A 16,876-nucleotide genomic window follows, 5' to 3' on the forward strand; every position below is an offset into this window, starting at 1 on the left:
AGGTGTCGGTATCACTGTTGAAGACTGCGCTTCACGGGGACGACTTCAGAGCGCGGCTACCTGAGACCAGAAAGCCGTTCGCGGCTGATGAAGTCAGGAGCCGTTCGCTCGTGCATCCGTAGCAGGAACCGCTGAATGTGCTGTGGGTGTGCTGAATGTTGAACTGAATGTTCAGAAGAAGACTTCTGAAGAAACAGCCCCGGTATTAGAGGCTGAGAAACGCGTCAAGCATCCCGCCCGACGTCCTGCCCGGTATCCTGGGTGTTCAACATTCAGCACACCCACAGCACATTCAGCGGTTCCTGCTACGGATGCACGAGCGAACGGCTCCTGACTTCATCAGCCGCGAACGGCTTTCTGGTCTCAGGTAGCCGCGCTCTGAAGTGGTCCCCGTGAAGCGCAGTCTTCAACAGTGATACCGACACCTTGCTGTGCCGCTGTTTAGCGGTGTGGGCAGCCGGCGCCCACTACAGGAAAAGACACTAAAGGGAAATTTCCATCATTTAAAAGTGGGTAAGCTTCATTATATGAGACTGCACAATCAGTGATTTGGCTAGATTATCACTGCACATATATGGAAATTTGCACAAATTAAGCTACCCATAGAAAGTCTACGTGATCTGGATAAGACTGCAATATACAAGCTGATTAATACCATATAAATACTTCACAGTGGATGGACTTTCTAAACAGCATCTAAGGAACCCATGTGAATTAATTAGCCCATGCATGGAGCTTAACCCTATAAGTACTAGTACATTTTAATTGCTGCAGCATTTATTGGGAATTAAGAGGTTATGTTCTTTTTAAAGGTGATTATTTAGAATCATTGAATGTTTGGTGTGTATTGTATGTTGAACATTCCAGGATAAGCGGATTATTTTATTGAAACTATATTAATTATTTTTAATAAATAAATTTATCAGACTGTTCATTGGTAGCGCTTCTCTGAGTATTTATTGTTTTGCATTTTTTGGTTGAGGATCAGCATCTCGCCCTTGAGAGGCTGCAGCCAGTGAACAGCTATAATATTTTAGGTGTCCTTTAGCCATATTTCCTAGCGCCCACACAACTTCTCTCTTTTTTCTACTATCTATAAGCCTGGCCGTTGCCAACTGACCCTTATTGCCAGATCCAGGTTTTCAAGTTTTACCAAAAGGTGTTCTCAAAAGAAGGGCCAAATGTTAACCCCTGGAAGTCTTCTGACGTCACGGAAGGCTCTCCACAAATTACTGCTGCCTTGCCTTTTCTTCATTTAGTCCAGAATCTACTGATAGCAATATCTGGATAAATGCATATAGATATTAGCATAAAGCCAAGTCTTAAGCCCCGTACACACGGGGAGAGATGTGTGCTGAGCGATCTTAACACAGACCGCTTAGCACACATCTCTCCCCCTGCTCAGCACAGCGCGATGTGTGCTGAGCGAGGGGGACAGACAGGGGTGGGGGGGGGAGGAGGGGGCTCATTTCACCCAGCAGATGAAATGTGCGATGTGCTAGATTGTGCCGCTGTAGGGGGTACACTCGGAGAGATCCGTGCTTAACGTCTAAGGCTAAGCAATCCAGTCAGCTTACTTCACACATGCATGCCAAATCTAGAGTCAGCGATAGCGACACGCAGGACTGCGCATCGCTATTGCTATGCGTCATACATACGGAGAGATCCGTGCTTAATATCTAGGCAATCTAGCCAGACTGCTTAGAATTAAAGCACATATCTCTCCATGTGTACCCACCTTTACAAGAAGAACAATTACAGACCCTCTTACCTTGTGTGTATAGATATACGTTATCTGCATTCTGGTGTACACAGGGCCAGGCCGAGCTTAATTTTTTGGTAAGCGAATTTAGAATTTAGCGCCCCTTGATGGGATCAAATTTCAAAAGAGGTGTGGTCTCACAAGTAAGGGGCGTGGCCACACAATAGTACCCACAGGGGTCCAGGGAGATTGTCAGGGACAGGGAGAAAGTGCGTGACTGGATGGCAGAGGTGATGGAGATAGTGGGTGACTGAGGAGGCTGGGGTCACAGGGAGATAGTGGGTGCCATGTGCCCACAGTGCTTTATATGCTCCCACAGTGCCAGATATTACCCCACAGTCCCAGATACAGATATGCCCCCACAGTGGCAGATACAGATATGCCCCCACATTGCCATGTGCCCATAGTGCTAGATATGCCCCCACAGTGCCACACATGACCCCACAGTGCCAGATACAGATATGCCCCCATAGTGCCATGTGCCCATAGTGCTAGATATGCCCCCACAGTGCCACACATGACCCCACAGTGCCAGATACAGATATGCCCCCATAGTGCCATGTGCCCACAGTGCCAGATATGCCCCCACAGTGCCAGATACAGATATGCCCCCACAGTGCCATGTGCCCACAGTGCCAGAATGCCCCCACAGTGCCAGATACAGATATGCCCCCACATTGCCATGTGCCCACAGTGCTAGATATGCCCCCACAGTGCCACATATAACCCCCACAGTGGCAGATACAGATATGCCCCCACAGTGCCATGTGCCCGGCCCCACAGTGCCAGATATGCCACCACAGTGCCAGATATGACCCCACAGTCCCAGACACAGATATGCCCCCACAGTGCCATGTACCCACAGTGCTATATATGCCCCCACAGTGCCACATATGACCCCACAGTGTCAGACACAGATATGCCCCCACAGTGCCATGTGCCCACAGTGCCAGATATGCCACCACAGTGCCAGATATGACCCCACAGTCCCAGACACAGATATGCCCCCACAGTGCTATGTGCCCACAGTGCCAGATATGCCACCACAGTGCCAGATATGACCCCACAGTCCCAGACACAGATATGCCCCCACAGTGCCATGTACCCACAGTGCTAGATATGCCCCCACAGTGCCACATATGACCCCACAGTCCCAGACACAGATATGCCCCCACAGTGCCATGTGCCCACAGTGCCAGATATGCTCCCACAGTGCCACATATGACCCCACAGTGCCAGATACAGATATGCCCCCACAGTGCCAGATATGCCCCCACAGTGCCACACATGACCCCACAGTGCCAGATACAGATATGACCCCACAGTGCCACATATGACCCCACAGTGCCAGATACAGATATGCCCCCACAGTGCCAGATATGCCCCCACAGTGCCACACATGACCCCACAGTGCCAGATACAGATATGACCCCACAGTGCCAGATATGCCCCCACAGTGCTGCTCACCGCTGTGTAGAGAGCGCAGCGCGCACTTCTCCTGCCTGCCACCCTGCCTCTCAGTCTGGTCTCCGGCGGTGACGGCAGTGTGTATATCTCAAATCAGGCGCCGGTCCGCGAGCTCTGATTGGCTAACGAACCGGCACCTGATTTGAGTTATTCACTCCGCCGTCACAGCCGGAGACCAGACTGAGGGGAGGCCGCAGGACGGCAGGCAGGAGAGGCGCGCCGTGATCCAGGCTGCTGGCGCCTTCTTCACTGTGGCGCCTTACCCGTACGTGTACCCCGCGTAACGGCCGGGCCGGGCCTGGGTGTACAGCAACTCTGTATTATGCTAGAAAAATCAAACTACCCTTTGAAGTTGAACAAAACATTAAGGGGCAGATGTACTAAGCCTTGGAGAGAGATAAAGTACCAACCAGTCAGCTCCTGTCATTTTGCAAACCCAGCCTGTGACATGGCAGTTATGTTATCTCTCTCCACTTTATCACTCTCTAAGGCTTAGTACATCGCCATCATAGAACTAAACACTCTGACTGACTATGCAGCCATTATAGCCATTCATACTGATGCGGAGACTGTAAAGGAAATTACTTTTTACTGCCTGCTCTTCTCACTAGAGACACTAGGGGGCCTCACAAGCTAAGGTTCATACAACCAAATCCATACAGTATCTCATTCATTCTCATATTAGCATACAGTACCAGCAGTGCTATTTTTCAGCAGGAACCAGCAGGAACGGAGTTCCTGAACCTCTCATTATGACATCATCAGGAACTGGGTTCCTGAACCTGTCCTGGGCCAAAATGTATTTTCCATAAGATAAGTTTTATTTTAACGTCCATTTTGAGTCCCTTCTTTTCTACTATCTATCTATCTATCTATCTATCTATCTATCTATCTATCTATCTATCTATCTATCTATCTATCTGTCGTTCTATCGTTCTATCTGTCTATCTGTCTATCTGTCTATCTGTCTATCGTTCTATCCTTCTATTTTAAAGTCCAATTTGAGTGCCTTCTTTTCTGAAAACTATATATCCTCTGTCTGTCTATAACATTTTTAATAGCTCTGCCACAGACCCACAGTTCCTGTACCTATCTGAATAAAAAAAATAGTTCTGGTGTAACTAGCACTGCCGGTAAATTGGGAGCATTGTGCATCTGGCACTACTGGGGGCATTGTGTGTATCTGGCACTACTGGAGCATTATGTGTATCTGTCACTACTGGTAGCATTGTGTGTGTGTGTGTGTGTGTGTGTGTGTGTGTGTGTGTGTGTGTGTGTGTGTGTGTGTGTGTGTGTGTGTCTGTGTATATATATATATATATATATATACAGCATACAAAGCCCGGCACTCCTCCAATGAATGATGTGCCCCGGTGCCCTCAGCAAATATGATTGACAGCTTGAAAAAAAGGACTGCGGCACTCGGGGTCTTGTGATTGTAAAAATTGTATTAGAAATACACAGCAAAGAACATCAACGTTTCGGGGTGTCTAACCCCTTTGTCAAGATGTGAGAGAGTGTGTGAAGTGAGAAAGTGACTTACCTAAACAGAGAGGGAGCCCGCCAAACCGCCGGAGTGCGGCCGCCCGTGTTCCCGATGCGTGCCCTGTGTGGCGCTGGGTGATGACGTGTCGGTGCGTCTCGTGAATGACGGGGCTGCTCCGTTGCTGAGCAACGGCAGGGACGCTGTGGGCTGAGTGACTGTGCGCAACCTGATCCCCAATCCGCGAACCCTTCCATCAAAACATATATACGTCTGGTCGACGAAGCCTCCAACAAATATACCAAGGCAAACCAGCAACATCACCACAACTTATCCAAACAAGAATGGATAGCTCTCAGGAATTTGGGATCTTACACAGATATCGTTATCCGCCCCGCAGATAAAGGGGGCGGAGTGGTGATCCTGAATATGTCGTACTACCGTTCCGAGATCTTGACCCAGTTAGCAGACTCTAACACGTACAGCCTGTTGGATTGCGATCCTACGGTGACATACAAGCAGGAACTGGACACCATCCTGGCAGCAGCCCACTCACAAAACCTCATCTCTGTTAAATTACACAAGGCTCTCACGCAGAAGTTCCCGGTGGTCCCTGTTCTCTTCACTGTGCCCAAGATCCACAAGAACCTCCAGACTCCTCCCGGTCGTCCCATAATTTCTGCCCGACAGTCGTTATACCAACCAATATCTCAATTCCTCGACTGTATACTTCAGCCATTGGTTCTAAGACATGCCTGAAAGACACCACCTCTTTTCTCCGTCTATTGGACAGTTATGGCACAGTTCCGGAGGGGGCTATCCTCTGCACGGTGGACATCTGTTGTGCAGCCCAAACGTTGATGTTCTTTGCTGTGTATTTCTAATACATTTTTTACAATCACAAGACCCCGAGTGCCGCAGTCCTTTTTTTCAAGCTATATATATACATATATATATATATATATATATATATATAGCAATACTCTGGGCATTATGTCTTTAAAAAAAAAATATGTATGTACCAATTGATGCCCTGCCCCTTTGGTAGCTCCACCCACATCAACGTTCACATCTGCCCACTACGAGAATAGCACCGAGTACCAGTGTCCTCTGCTATACAATCAACTAACCCCAGTGCTGTCTACTGTTGTCCTGGGAAAATTGTGATAATAATAGGATAAACAGCTTGTTAATTTGTGTGGGCAGCCAACAATTCCATGTATAAAGAGAACATAAGGTAAATGTCACCAATATCATTTAGATACAAACAGTATATACATCGCTATCCTTCTGCTTAACTAAACTTCCAGTGGGTAAGAAGTACCAGCCAATCAGCTCCTAGCTGCCGTAGAACAGACTTAGGGCTTAGGGAACGCACGTGCGCACACAGTGAGATGCGACGGCACCTCACTTGTGTGAACACCTCTGCCTGATTGACAGAGGCGGTCGCAGGACGGGAGGGGGCGTCTCGGCAGCATTTTAGGGGCTTTGGGGGGGGCACGGTCCGGACAGTGCAGGCGTGTCTGAACCGTTTATTGGGCACCATTTACAAAGCTCAGTACATCTGGCCCTATGTCCGTAAAAGACCATCCACAACTCAAGATCTCCTGACTCGCCTCAGGCTAGATCTAAAGACGTACCAAATCACCTACCCACATAAAAATATACAGTACTGTAGCGTACTTGCTGGCAGAAATGAAGCCACTTAAACAGGATTTCCAGGCGTATATATCAACACACGTTGACGGTTGGCGGATGTGAAATCTGAGATAGCGGAGATCAAAGCTGGCACAGATTAGATTGGGACAAAGGGGATTATTATTTACTAAGTGTCGGTTTTGCAATCCGATGATTTACTTTAGGCACGGTTGATGTAATCATCTGTCAATATAAACTTTAGAACATACCATTGTTTCGTGATCAATGTTTTCACCAGTAACATTATTTTACCAAAGCCGGACAAAATTAAATGTGGACAAAATTCCTTCAGTACAGTGTCTGAGCTGCAGAATCACCAGGAAAATGGCGCTGCCGACATATTTCGGAAGATCTGAGTAGCAGAGAAAATAATGGGACATGGCGCAGTCACCATGTTTAAAGAAGCCTCTGAATATCACATTATGAACTTTTAATTGCACTTAGAGTAATTATGCTAATGAAACTGTTGTGCCATTTAGCTAGGAATGGCCATCGGTGGGCTGCCATCGATGGTTGCCATCGATGCACCATCAGTGATAATCATCGATGGCACTTGAACCATCGATGGTTTGCACCACTCAATGGCCATCACTGAAAGGTGCCTGGGCCGCAGGCGTCGGCGGCGGAGCTATGCTCCGTGTCTCCGCACCTTGCAAAAAAAATGTTTTTTAAATATTCGTTTAGGCTGTGCAATCGATGGAGAGAAACCACCTGGTCCTCTCCCATCGATGGCAAAAAACATTCAAAATCGTCCATAAACCATTGATGATTTGGAATCATCGCTGGTCGATGGCCATCCCTACATTCAGCTGAATGCAGAGGTGGATTGGCCATAGGGTCTACAGGGAAGATTCCCGGTGGGCCGGCGCACCCGTGGGGCCTGTTTTGTTTGAGGACATGTGGTCCTTTTTATAGACATAATGAATAAGATGCTAAATAATTTAGAGATGAGCGGGTTCGGTTTCTCTGAATCCGAACCCGCCCGAACTTCATGTTTTTTTTCACGGGTCCGAGCGACTCGGATCTTCCCGCCTTGCTCGGTTAACCCGAGCGCGCCCGAACGTCATCATGACGCTGTCGGATTCTCGCGAGGCTCGGATTCTATCGCGAGACTCGGATTCTATATAAGGAGCCGCGCGTCGCCGCCATTTTCACACGTGCATTGAGATTGATAGGGAGAGGACGTGGCTGGCGTCCTCTCCATTTAGATTAGGGTTGAGAGAGAGAGAGAGAGATTGACCTGAGGCTGTGATACTGTAGAAGAGAGTGCAGAGTTTAGTGACTGACGACCACAGTGACCACCAGACAGTGCAGTTGTTTGTTTTATTTAATAATATATCCGTTCTCTGCCTGAAAAAAACGATACACACAGTGACTCAGTCACATACCATATCTGTGTGCACTGCTCAGCCCAGTGTGCTGCATCAATGTATATATATATCTGACTGTGCTCAGCTCACACAGCTTATAATTGTGGGGGAGACTGGGGAGCACTGCAGTGCCAGTTATAGGTTATAGCAGGAGCCAGGAGTACATAATATTATATTAAAATTAAACAGTGCACACTTTTGCTGCAGGAGTGCCACTGCCAGTGTGACTAGTGACCAGTGACCTGACCACCAGTATATATAATATTAGTAGTATACTATCTCTTTATCAACCAGTCTATATTAGCAGCAGACACAGTACAGTGCGGTAGTTCACGGCTGTGGCTACCTCTGTGTCGGCACTCGGCAGCCCGTCCATAATTGTATATACCACCTAACCGTGGTTTTTTTTTCTTTCTTTATAGTCATACTAGTTACGAGTATACTATCTCTTTATCAACCAGTCTATATTAGCAGCAGACACAGTACAGTGCGGTAGTTCACGGCTGTGGCTACCTCTGTGTCGGCACTCGGCAGCCCGTCCATAATTGTATATACCACCTAACCGTGGTTTTTTTTTCTTTCTTTATACATACATACTAGTTACGAGTATACTATCTCTTTATCAACCAGTCTATATTAGCAGCAGACACAGTACAGTGCGGTAGTTCACGGCTGTGGCTACCTCTGTGTCGGCACTCGGCAGCCCGTCCATAATTGTATATACCACCTAACCGTGGTTTTTTTTTCTTTCTTTATACATACATACTAGTTACGAGTATACTATCTCTTTATCAACCAGTCTATATATTAGCAGCAGACACAGTACAGTGCGGTAGTTCACGGCTGTGGCTACCTCTGTGTCGGCACTCGGCAGCCCGTCCATAATTGTATATACCACCTAACCGTGGTTTTTTTTTCTTTCTTTATACATACATACTAGTTACGAGTATACTATCTCTTTATCAACCAGTCTATATATTAGCAGCAGACACAGTACAGTGCGGTAGTTCACGGCTGTGGCTACCTCTGTGTCGGCACTCGGCAGCCCGTCCATAATTGTATATACCACCTAACCGTGGTTTTTTTTTCTTTCTTTATACATACATACTAGTTACGAGTATACTATCTCTTTATCAACCAGTCTATATTAGCAGCAGACACAGTACAGTGCGGTAGTTCACGGCTGTGGCTACCTCTGTGTCGGCACTCGGCAGCCCGTCCATAATTGTATATACCACCTAACCGTGGTTTTTTTTTCTTTCTTTATACATACATACTAGTTACGAGTATACTATCTCTTTATCAACCAGTCTATATATTAGCAGCAGACACAGTACAGTGCGGTAGTTCACGGCTGTGGCTACCTCTGTGTCGGCACTCGGCAGCCCGTCCATAATTGTATATACCACCTAACCGTGGTTTTTTTTTCTTTCTTTATAGTCATACTAGTTACGAGTATACTATCTCTTTATCAACCAGTCTATATTAGCAGCAGACACAGTACAGTGCGGTAGTTCACGGCTGTGGCTACCTCTGTGTCGGCACTCGGCAGCCCGTCCATAATTGTATATACCACCTAACCGTGGTTTTTTTTTCTTTCTTTATACATACATACTAGTTACGAGTATACTATCTCTTTATCAACCAGTCTATATATTAGCAGCAGACACAGTACAGTGCGGTAGTTCACGGCTGTGGCTACCTCTGTGTCGGCACTCGGCAGCCCGTCCATAATTGTATATACCACCTAACCGTGGTTTTTTTTTCTTTCTTTATAGTCATACTAGTTACGAGTATACTATCTCTTTATCAACCAGTCTATATTAGCAGCAGACACAGTACAGTGCGGTAGTTCACGGCTGTGGCTACCTCTGTGTCGGCACTCGGCAGCCCGTCCATAATTGTATATACCACCTAACCGTGGTTTTTTTTTCTTTCTTTATACATACATACTAGTTACGAGTATACTATCTCTTTATCAACCAGTCTATATATTAGCAGCAGACACAGTACAGTGCGGTAGTTCACGGCTGTGGCTACCTCTGTGTCGGCACTCGGCAGCCCGTCCATAATTGTATACTAGTATCCAATCCATCCATCTCCATTGTTTACCTGAGGTGCCTTTTAGTTGTGCCTATTAAAATATGGAGAACAAAAATGTTGAGGTTCCAAAATTAGGGAAAGATCAAGATCCACTTCCACCTCGTGCTGAAGCTGCTGCCACTAGTCATGGCCGAGACGATGAAATGCCAGCAACGTCGTCTGCCAAGGCCGATGCCCAATGTCATAGTACAGAGCATGTCAAATCCAAAACACCAAATATCAGTAAAAAAAGGACTCCAAAACCTAAAATAAAATTGTCGGAGGAGAAGCGTAAACTTGCCAATATGCCATTTACCACACGGAGTGGCAAGGAACGGCTGAGGCCCTGGCCTATGTTCATGGCTAGTGGTTCAGCTTCACATGAGGATGGAAGCACTCAGCCTCTCGCTAGAAAAATGAAAAGACTAAAGCTGGCAAAAGCAGTAGCACCGCAAAGAACTGTGCGTTCTTCGAAATCCCAAATCCACAAGGAGAGTCCGACTCCAATTGTGTCGGTTGCGATGCCTGACCTTCCCAACACTGGACGTGAAGAGCATGCGCCTTCCACCATTTGCACGCCCCCTGCAAGTGATGGAAGGAGCACCCGCAGTCCAGTTCCTGATAGTCAGATTGAAGATGTCAGTGTTGAAGTACACCAGGATGAGGAGGATATGGGTGTTGCTGCCGCTGGGGAGGAAATTGACCAGGGGGATTCTGATGGTGAGGTGGTTTGTTTAAGTCAGGCACCCGGGGAGACACCTGTTGTCCGTGGTAGGAATATGGCCGTTGACATGCCTGGTGAAAATACCAAAAAAAATCAGCTCTTCGGTGTGGAAGTATTTCACCAGAAATGCGGACAACAGGTGTCAAGCCGTGTGTTCCCTTTGTCAAGCTGTAATAAGTAGGGGTAAGGACGTTAACCACCTCGGAACATCCTCCCTTATACGTCACCTGCAGCGCATTCATAATAAGTCAGTGACAAGTTCAAAAACTTTGGGTGACAGCGGAAGCAGTCCACTGACCAGTAAATCCCTTCCTCTTGTAACCAAGCTCACGCAAACCACCCCACCAACTCCCTCAGTGTCAATTTCCTCCTTCCCCAGGAATGCCAATAGTCCTGCAGGCAATGTCACTGGCAATTCTGACGAGCCCTCTTCTGCCTGGGATTCCTCCGATGCATCCTTGCGTGTAACGCCTACTGCTGCTGGCGCTGCTGTTGTTGCTGCTGGGAGTCGATGGTCATCCCAGAGGGGAAGTCGTAAGCCCACTTGTACTACTTCCAGTAAGCAATTGACTGTTCAACAGTCCTTTGCGAGGAAGATGAAATATCACAGCAGTCATCCTGCTGCAAAGCGGATAACTGAGGCCTTGACAACTATGTTGGTGTTAGACGTGCGTCCGGTATCCGCCGTTAGTTCACAGGGAACTAGAAAATTTATTGAGGCAGTGTGCCCCCGTTACCAAATACCATCTAGGTTCCACTTCTCTAGGCAGGCGATACCGAGAATGTACACGGACGTCAGAAAAAGACTCACCAGTGTCCTAAAAAATGCAGTTGTACCCAATGTCCACTTAACCACGGACATGTGGACAAGTGGAGCAGGGCAGGGTCAGGACTATATGACTGTGACAGCCCACTGGGTAGATGTATGGACTCCCGCTGCAAGAACAGCAGCGGCGGCACCAGTAGCAGCATCTCGCAAACGCCAACTCTTTCCTAGGCAGGCTACGCTTTGTATCACCGCTTTCCAGAATACGCACACAGCTGAAAACCTCTTACGGCAACTGAGGAAGATCATCGCGGAATGGCTTACCCCAATTGGACTCTCCTGTGGATTTGTGGCATCGGACAACGCCAGCAATATTGTGTGTGCATTAAATATGGGCAAATTCCAGCACGTCCCATGTTTTGCACATACCTTGAATTTGGTGGTGCAGAATTTTTTAAAAAACGACAGGGGCGTGCAAGAGATGCTGTCGGTGGCCAGAAGAATTGCGGGACACTTTCGGCGTACAGGCACCACGTACAGAAGACTGGAGCACCACCAAAAACTACTGAACCTGCCCTGCCATCATCTGAAGCAAGAAGTGGTAACGAGGTGGAATTCAACCCTCTATATGCTTCAGAGGTTGGAGGAGCAGCAAAAGGCCATTCAAGCCTATACAATTGAGCACGATATAGTAGGTGGAATGCACCTGTCTCAAGTGCAGTGGAGAATGATTTCAACGTTGTGCAAGGTTCTGATGCCCTTTGAACTTGCCACACGTGAAGTCAGTTCAGACACTGCCAGCCTGAGTCAGGTCATTCCCCTCATCAGGCTTTTGCAGAAGAAGCTGGAGACATTGAAGGAGGAGCTAACACGGAGCGATTCCGCTAGGCATGTGGGACTTGTGGATGGAGCCCTTAATTCGCTTAACAAGGATTCACGGGTGGTCAATCTGTTGAAATCAGAGCACTACATTTTGGCCACCGTGCTCGATCCTAGATTTAAAGCCTACCTTGGATCTCTCTTTCCGGCAGACACAAGTCTGCTGGGGTTGAAAGACCTGCTGGTGACAAAATTGTCAAGTCAAGCGGAACGCGACCTGTCAACATCTCCTCCTTCACATTCTCCCGCAACTGGGGGTGCGAGGAAAAGGCTCAGAATTCCGAGCCCACCCGCTGGCGGTGATGCAGGGCAGTCTGGAGCGACTGCTGATGCTGACATCTGGTCCGGACTGAAGGACCTGACAACGATTACGGACATGTCGTCTACTGTCACTGCATATGATTCTCTCAACATTGATAGAATGGTGGAGGATTATATGAGTGACCGCATCCAAGTAGGCACGTCACACAGTCCGTACTTATACTGGCAGGAAAAAGAGGCAATTTGGAGGCCCTTGCACAAACTGGCTTTATTCTACCTAAGTTGCCCTCCCACAAGTGTGTACTCCGAAAGAGTGTTTAGTGCCGCCGCTCACCTTGTCAGCAATCGGCGTACGAGGTTACATCCAGAAAATGTGGAGAAGATGATGTTCATTAAAATGAATTATAATCAATTCCTCCGCGGAGACATTGACCAGCAGCAATTGCCTCCACAAAGTACACAGGGAGCTGAGATGGTGGATTCCAGTGGGGACGAATTGATAATCTGTGAGGAGGGGGATGTACACGGTGATATATCGGAGGGTGATGATGAGGTGGACATCTTGCCTCTGTAGAGCCAGTTTGTGCAAGGAGAGATTAATTGCTTCTTTTTTGGGGGGGGTCCAAACCAACCCGTCATATCAGTCACAGTCGTGTGGCAGACCCTGTCACTGAAATGATGGGTTGGTTAAAGTGTGCATGTCCTGTTTTGTTTATACAACATAAGGGTGGGTGGGAGGGCCCAAGGACAATTCCATCTTGCACCTCTTTTTTCTTTTCTTTTTCTTTGCGTCATGTGCTGTTTGGGGAGGGTTTTTTGGAAGGGACATCCTGCGTGACACTGCAGTGCCACTCCTAGATGGGCCCGGTGTTTGTGTCGGCCACTAGGGTCGCTTATCTTACTCACACAGCTACCTCATTGCGCCTCTTTTTTTCTTTGCGTCATGTGCTGTTTGGGGAGGGTTTTTTGGAAGGGACATCCTGCGTGACACTGCAGTGACACTCCTAGATGGGCCCGGTGTTTGTGTCGGCCACTAGGGTCGCTTAGCTTACTCACACAGCTACCTCATTGCGCCTCTTTTTTTCTTTGCGTCATGTGCTGTTTGGGGAGGGTTTTTTGGAAGGGACATCCTGCGTGACACTGCAGTGCCACTCCTAGATGGGCCCGGTGTTTGTGTCGGCCACTAGGGTCGCTAATCTTACTCACACAGCTACCTCATTGCGCCTCTTTTTTTCTTTGCGTCATGTGCTGTTTGGGGAGGGTTTTTTGGAAGGGCCATCCTGCGTGACACTGCAGTGCCACTCCTAGATGGGCCCGGTGTTTGTGTCGGCCACTAGGGTCGCTTATCTTACTCACACAGCGACCTCGGTGCAAATTTTAGGACTAAAAATAATATTGTGAGGTGTGAGGTATTCAGAATAGACTGAAAATGAGTGGAAATTATGGTTTTTGAGGTTAATAATACTTTGGGATCAAAATGACCGCCAAATTCTATGATTTAAGCTGTTTTTTAGGTTTTTTGGAAAAAAACACCCGAATCCAAAACACACCCGAATCCGACAAAAAAAATTCGGTGAGGTTTTGCCAAAACGCGGTCGAACCCAAAACACGGCCGCGGAACCGAACCCAAAACCAAAACACAAAACCCGAAAAATTTCCGGCGCTCATCTCTAAAATAATTTGCATATATGAAAATGACTTTGCCACTTAGCCTGTGATTGCAGATGATCCAGTGCAGAGGTTCTCAAACTCGGTTCTCGTGGGACCACACAGTGCATGTTTTGCAGGTAACCCAGCAGGTGCACAGGTGTATTAATTACTTACTGACACATTGTAAAAGGTCCACAGGTTGAGCTAATTATTTCACTTGTGATTCTGTGAGGAGACCTGCAAAACATGCACCGTGTGGGCCCTGAGGACGGAGTTTGAGAACCTGTGATCTAGTGTATGCTCTGTCTGCCTGCTTGGCTGACATATAAGATTGAGTGAATAGTGATTGGGAGACGGTTGGTGCAATAAGCAAGAAAATATATCTTTCTAAAGAATTATCGTTTCCTAAATTCTGAAGGTGTATCATATAATGTGCTCATAATATTTAATTTTATTTCCTTTTAACTTCCCCCTTGGTGCTGGACATCCCCACTATCTGGAAAGCCTTGGGGGGAGGGTGCTGCTGCCATGGCCCATGGCTAGACCTTACACCTCTGGTGCTGCCCATGTGGGGCCACTAGTACAAATTTTTCCAGGGCCGCTTTTTGTTCCCAATCCGCCCCTGGCTGAATGCAACTGGCCTGAGTCAGATCACGTTATCATATCACGCCAATGTGATTTCCTGTCTGTCTTCCATGCATGCTGTAAAGAGCTGACCGACCTTTTTACATAGTATTACATTTTGCAGCTGTGGAAACTGATTTCTTGCATTGCTAACCAGTGGATAACCAATCACATCTGTTACAGCTAAATCCGGCCGGGCCACAGCTGAGGACGTTGCCAAGTTTAAGCACTTTGCATCCTGCCTGTCTATCGCTGTGACATTTGTACATGAATAAAGGTAAGATACATAGGTGAGGGGACATGACAGCCACGCAGCAATCTGTATGCAATAAATGAACCCCCCAGTCATATGCAGAGACAAGAACTGTCGTCTTCAGTACATTCAGTGTGTTTATTAGGAAAATCCAACATTGTTGAACTGGAATTCGGGATCTTACACTCACACAAAAAGAAGGTAGTGCCAGTGGAGAAGGGGGTGGCAAACCCCCCATTGCATAATAGTGGGGGCGTGCCAAGCATTCTTGCAAACCCCCCCCCAGAGCTCTCCATGCACTGTGAATAGATGGCGTGGCTAGATGATGGTTCTCTCCCCCACTTTTCCGATGGGTGGGACGGCGGAACAGCCAATGAAAACAGGACTGCCCCTATGTTGGCAGATGTGCCTTATCAATGGTGTCACAACAGGGATCCAGGGGTTGCGGCCGCACCCGGTGTCACCCACCGAGGGGTGACACCAAAGTGCCAACTCCTCTTCAGTGACAAGAGCAGGGTGCTGCGACATTATGTGCAGCACCCAGCTCCCTGTCATTGTGTGGAAGCCAGCGCCGCACACACACTAGTCCCCGGGTGCAGCCCGTATCTTCGGGACCCCCGTAGTGATGAAATGGGGGTTAGGGACACAAGACCACAACCCCTATTTTACCACGCACACTGCCCCCCCCTTCCCTTCCCTTCCGCTGCTCCAGGATGTCACCACGGGCAGTGACGCCTCGTGCCTTATTACATGTGTGATGTATTGTAGACATATTATCAGTGACACACTGAAATAATACAACTTTTCCCTCTGACTGGGAGGTTTGATACATCTCCCCGGGACCTGTAATTCCTGATTTTATTAATAAAGTTCCTGCTTGTAGTACTACTTGTACATTACCACTTTGCACGCTCCGTTTGCTGGGTTACCTTTTGTTTAGTAACCTATTCTGCTATTAATTGTTGCTTTCTGATGCAACTCTGCACGGTGTTACTAATGCCCTTACAGAGCTGAGTCGCACCCGGGAATGTGTACACGGGTGCGACCCGGCTTGAGACCTCTTTCAGACTTGCGACCAGACCTGGGGGTATATTTACTAAGCTCCCGATTTTGACCGAGATGGTGTTTTTTCTTCAAAGTGTCATCTCAAGAATTTACAAAGCTCAAATCTCGGCAGTGATGAGGGCATTCATATTTTTACACCATCGGTCAAATACGACTGTTTTTTGATACAACTCGGTAATTTACTAAAAAGTGTATTTCACAAGCACTGCCGAGAAAAAAAATACAAATCGTAAAAAAAAAACAGTTTCAAAACATACCTGCTTTTTTTTTTACCGTGTTCTGATAGGCATGCACGGATCCATGAGATCCGTGCATGGTTATCAGTGGGAAGGGGTGGGAAATAGTGTAAAAGTTGTAAAAAAAATTGCGTGGGGTCCCCCCTCCTAAGCAAAACCAGCCTCGGGCTCTTTGAGCCGGTCCTGGTCGAAAAAATATGCGGGAAAAAATTACTGGGGTTCCCCCATATTTAAACAACCAGCACCGGGCTCTGCGCCTGGTCCTGGTGCAAAAAATACGGGGGACAAAAAGCATAGGGGCTCCACTAGTCAGACAGATAATACCACAGCCGGGGGACACTTTTATATAGGTCCCTGCGGCCCTGGCATTAAATTACTAACTAGTCACCCCTGGCCGGGGTACCCTGGAGGAGTGGGAACCCCTTAAAGCAAGGGGTCCCCCCCCTCCAGCCACCCAAGGGCCAGGGTTGAAGCCCGAGGCTGTTTCCTCCCATCCATGGGCTGCGGATGGGGGACTGATAGCCAAGTGTAAAATAAAAGAATATTGTGTTTTGCA

General features: G+C 47.6%; 1 protein-coding gene across 1 annotated transcript in view; it reads left to right on the forward strand.

Annotated features, from left to right (window-relative positions):
- LOC134949489 (uncharacterized) overlaps nucleotides 1-16,876 on the forward strand; it is a 228,581-nt gene that overhangs the window by 209,275 nt on the left and 2,430 nt on the right. Inside the window, exon 21 of the mRNA XM_063938086.1 lies at nucleotides 14,950-15,043. Coding sequence (XP_063794156.1) covers nucleotides 14,950-15,041 — 92 coding nt within the window. The 3' untranslated portion in view covers nucleotides 15,042-15,043. The remainder of the gene's footprint in view (nucleotides 1-14,949; nucleotides 15,044-16,876) is intronic.

This window comes from Pseudophryne corroboree, chromosome 8 (genome assembly GCF_028390025.1).
Source record: "Pseudophryne corroboree isolate aPseCor3 chromosome 8, aPseCor3.hap2, whole genome shotgun sequence".
In the NCBI taxonomy this organism is placed as follows: domain Eukaryota; kingdom Metazoa; phylum Chordata; class Amphibia; order Anura; family Myobatrachidae; genus Pseudophryne; species Pseudophryne corroboree.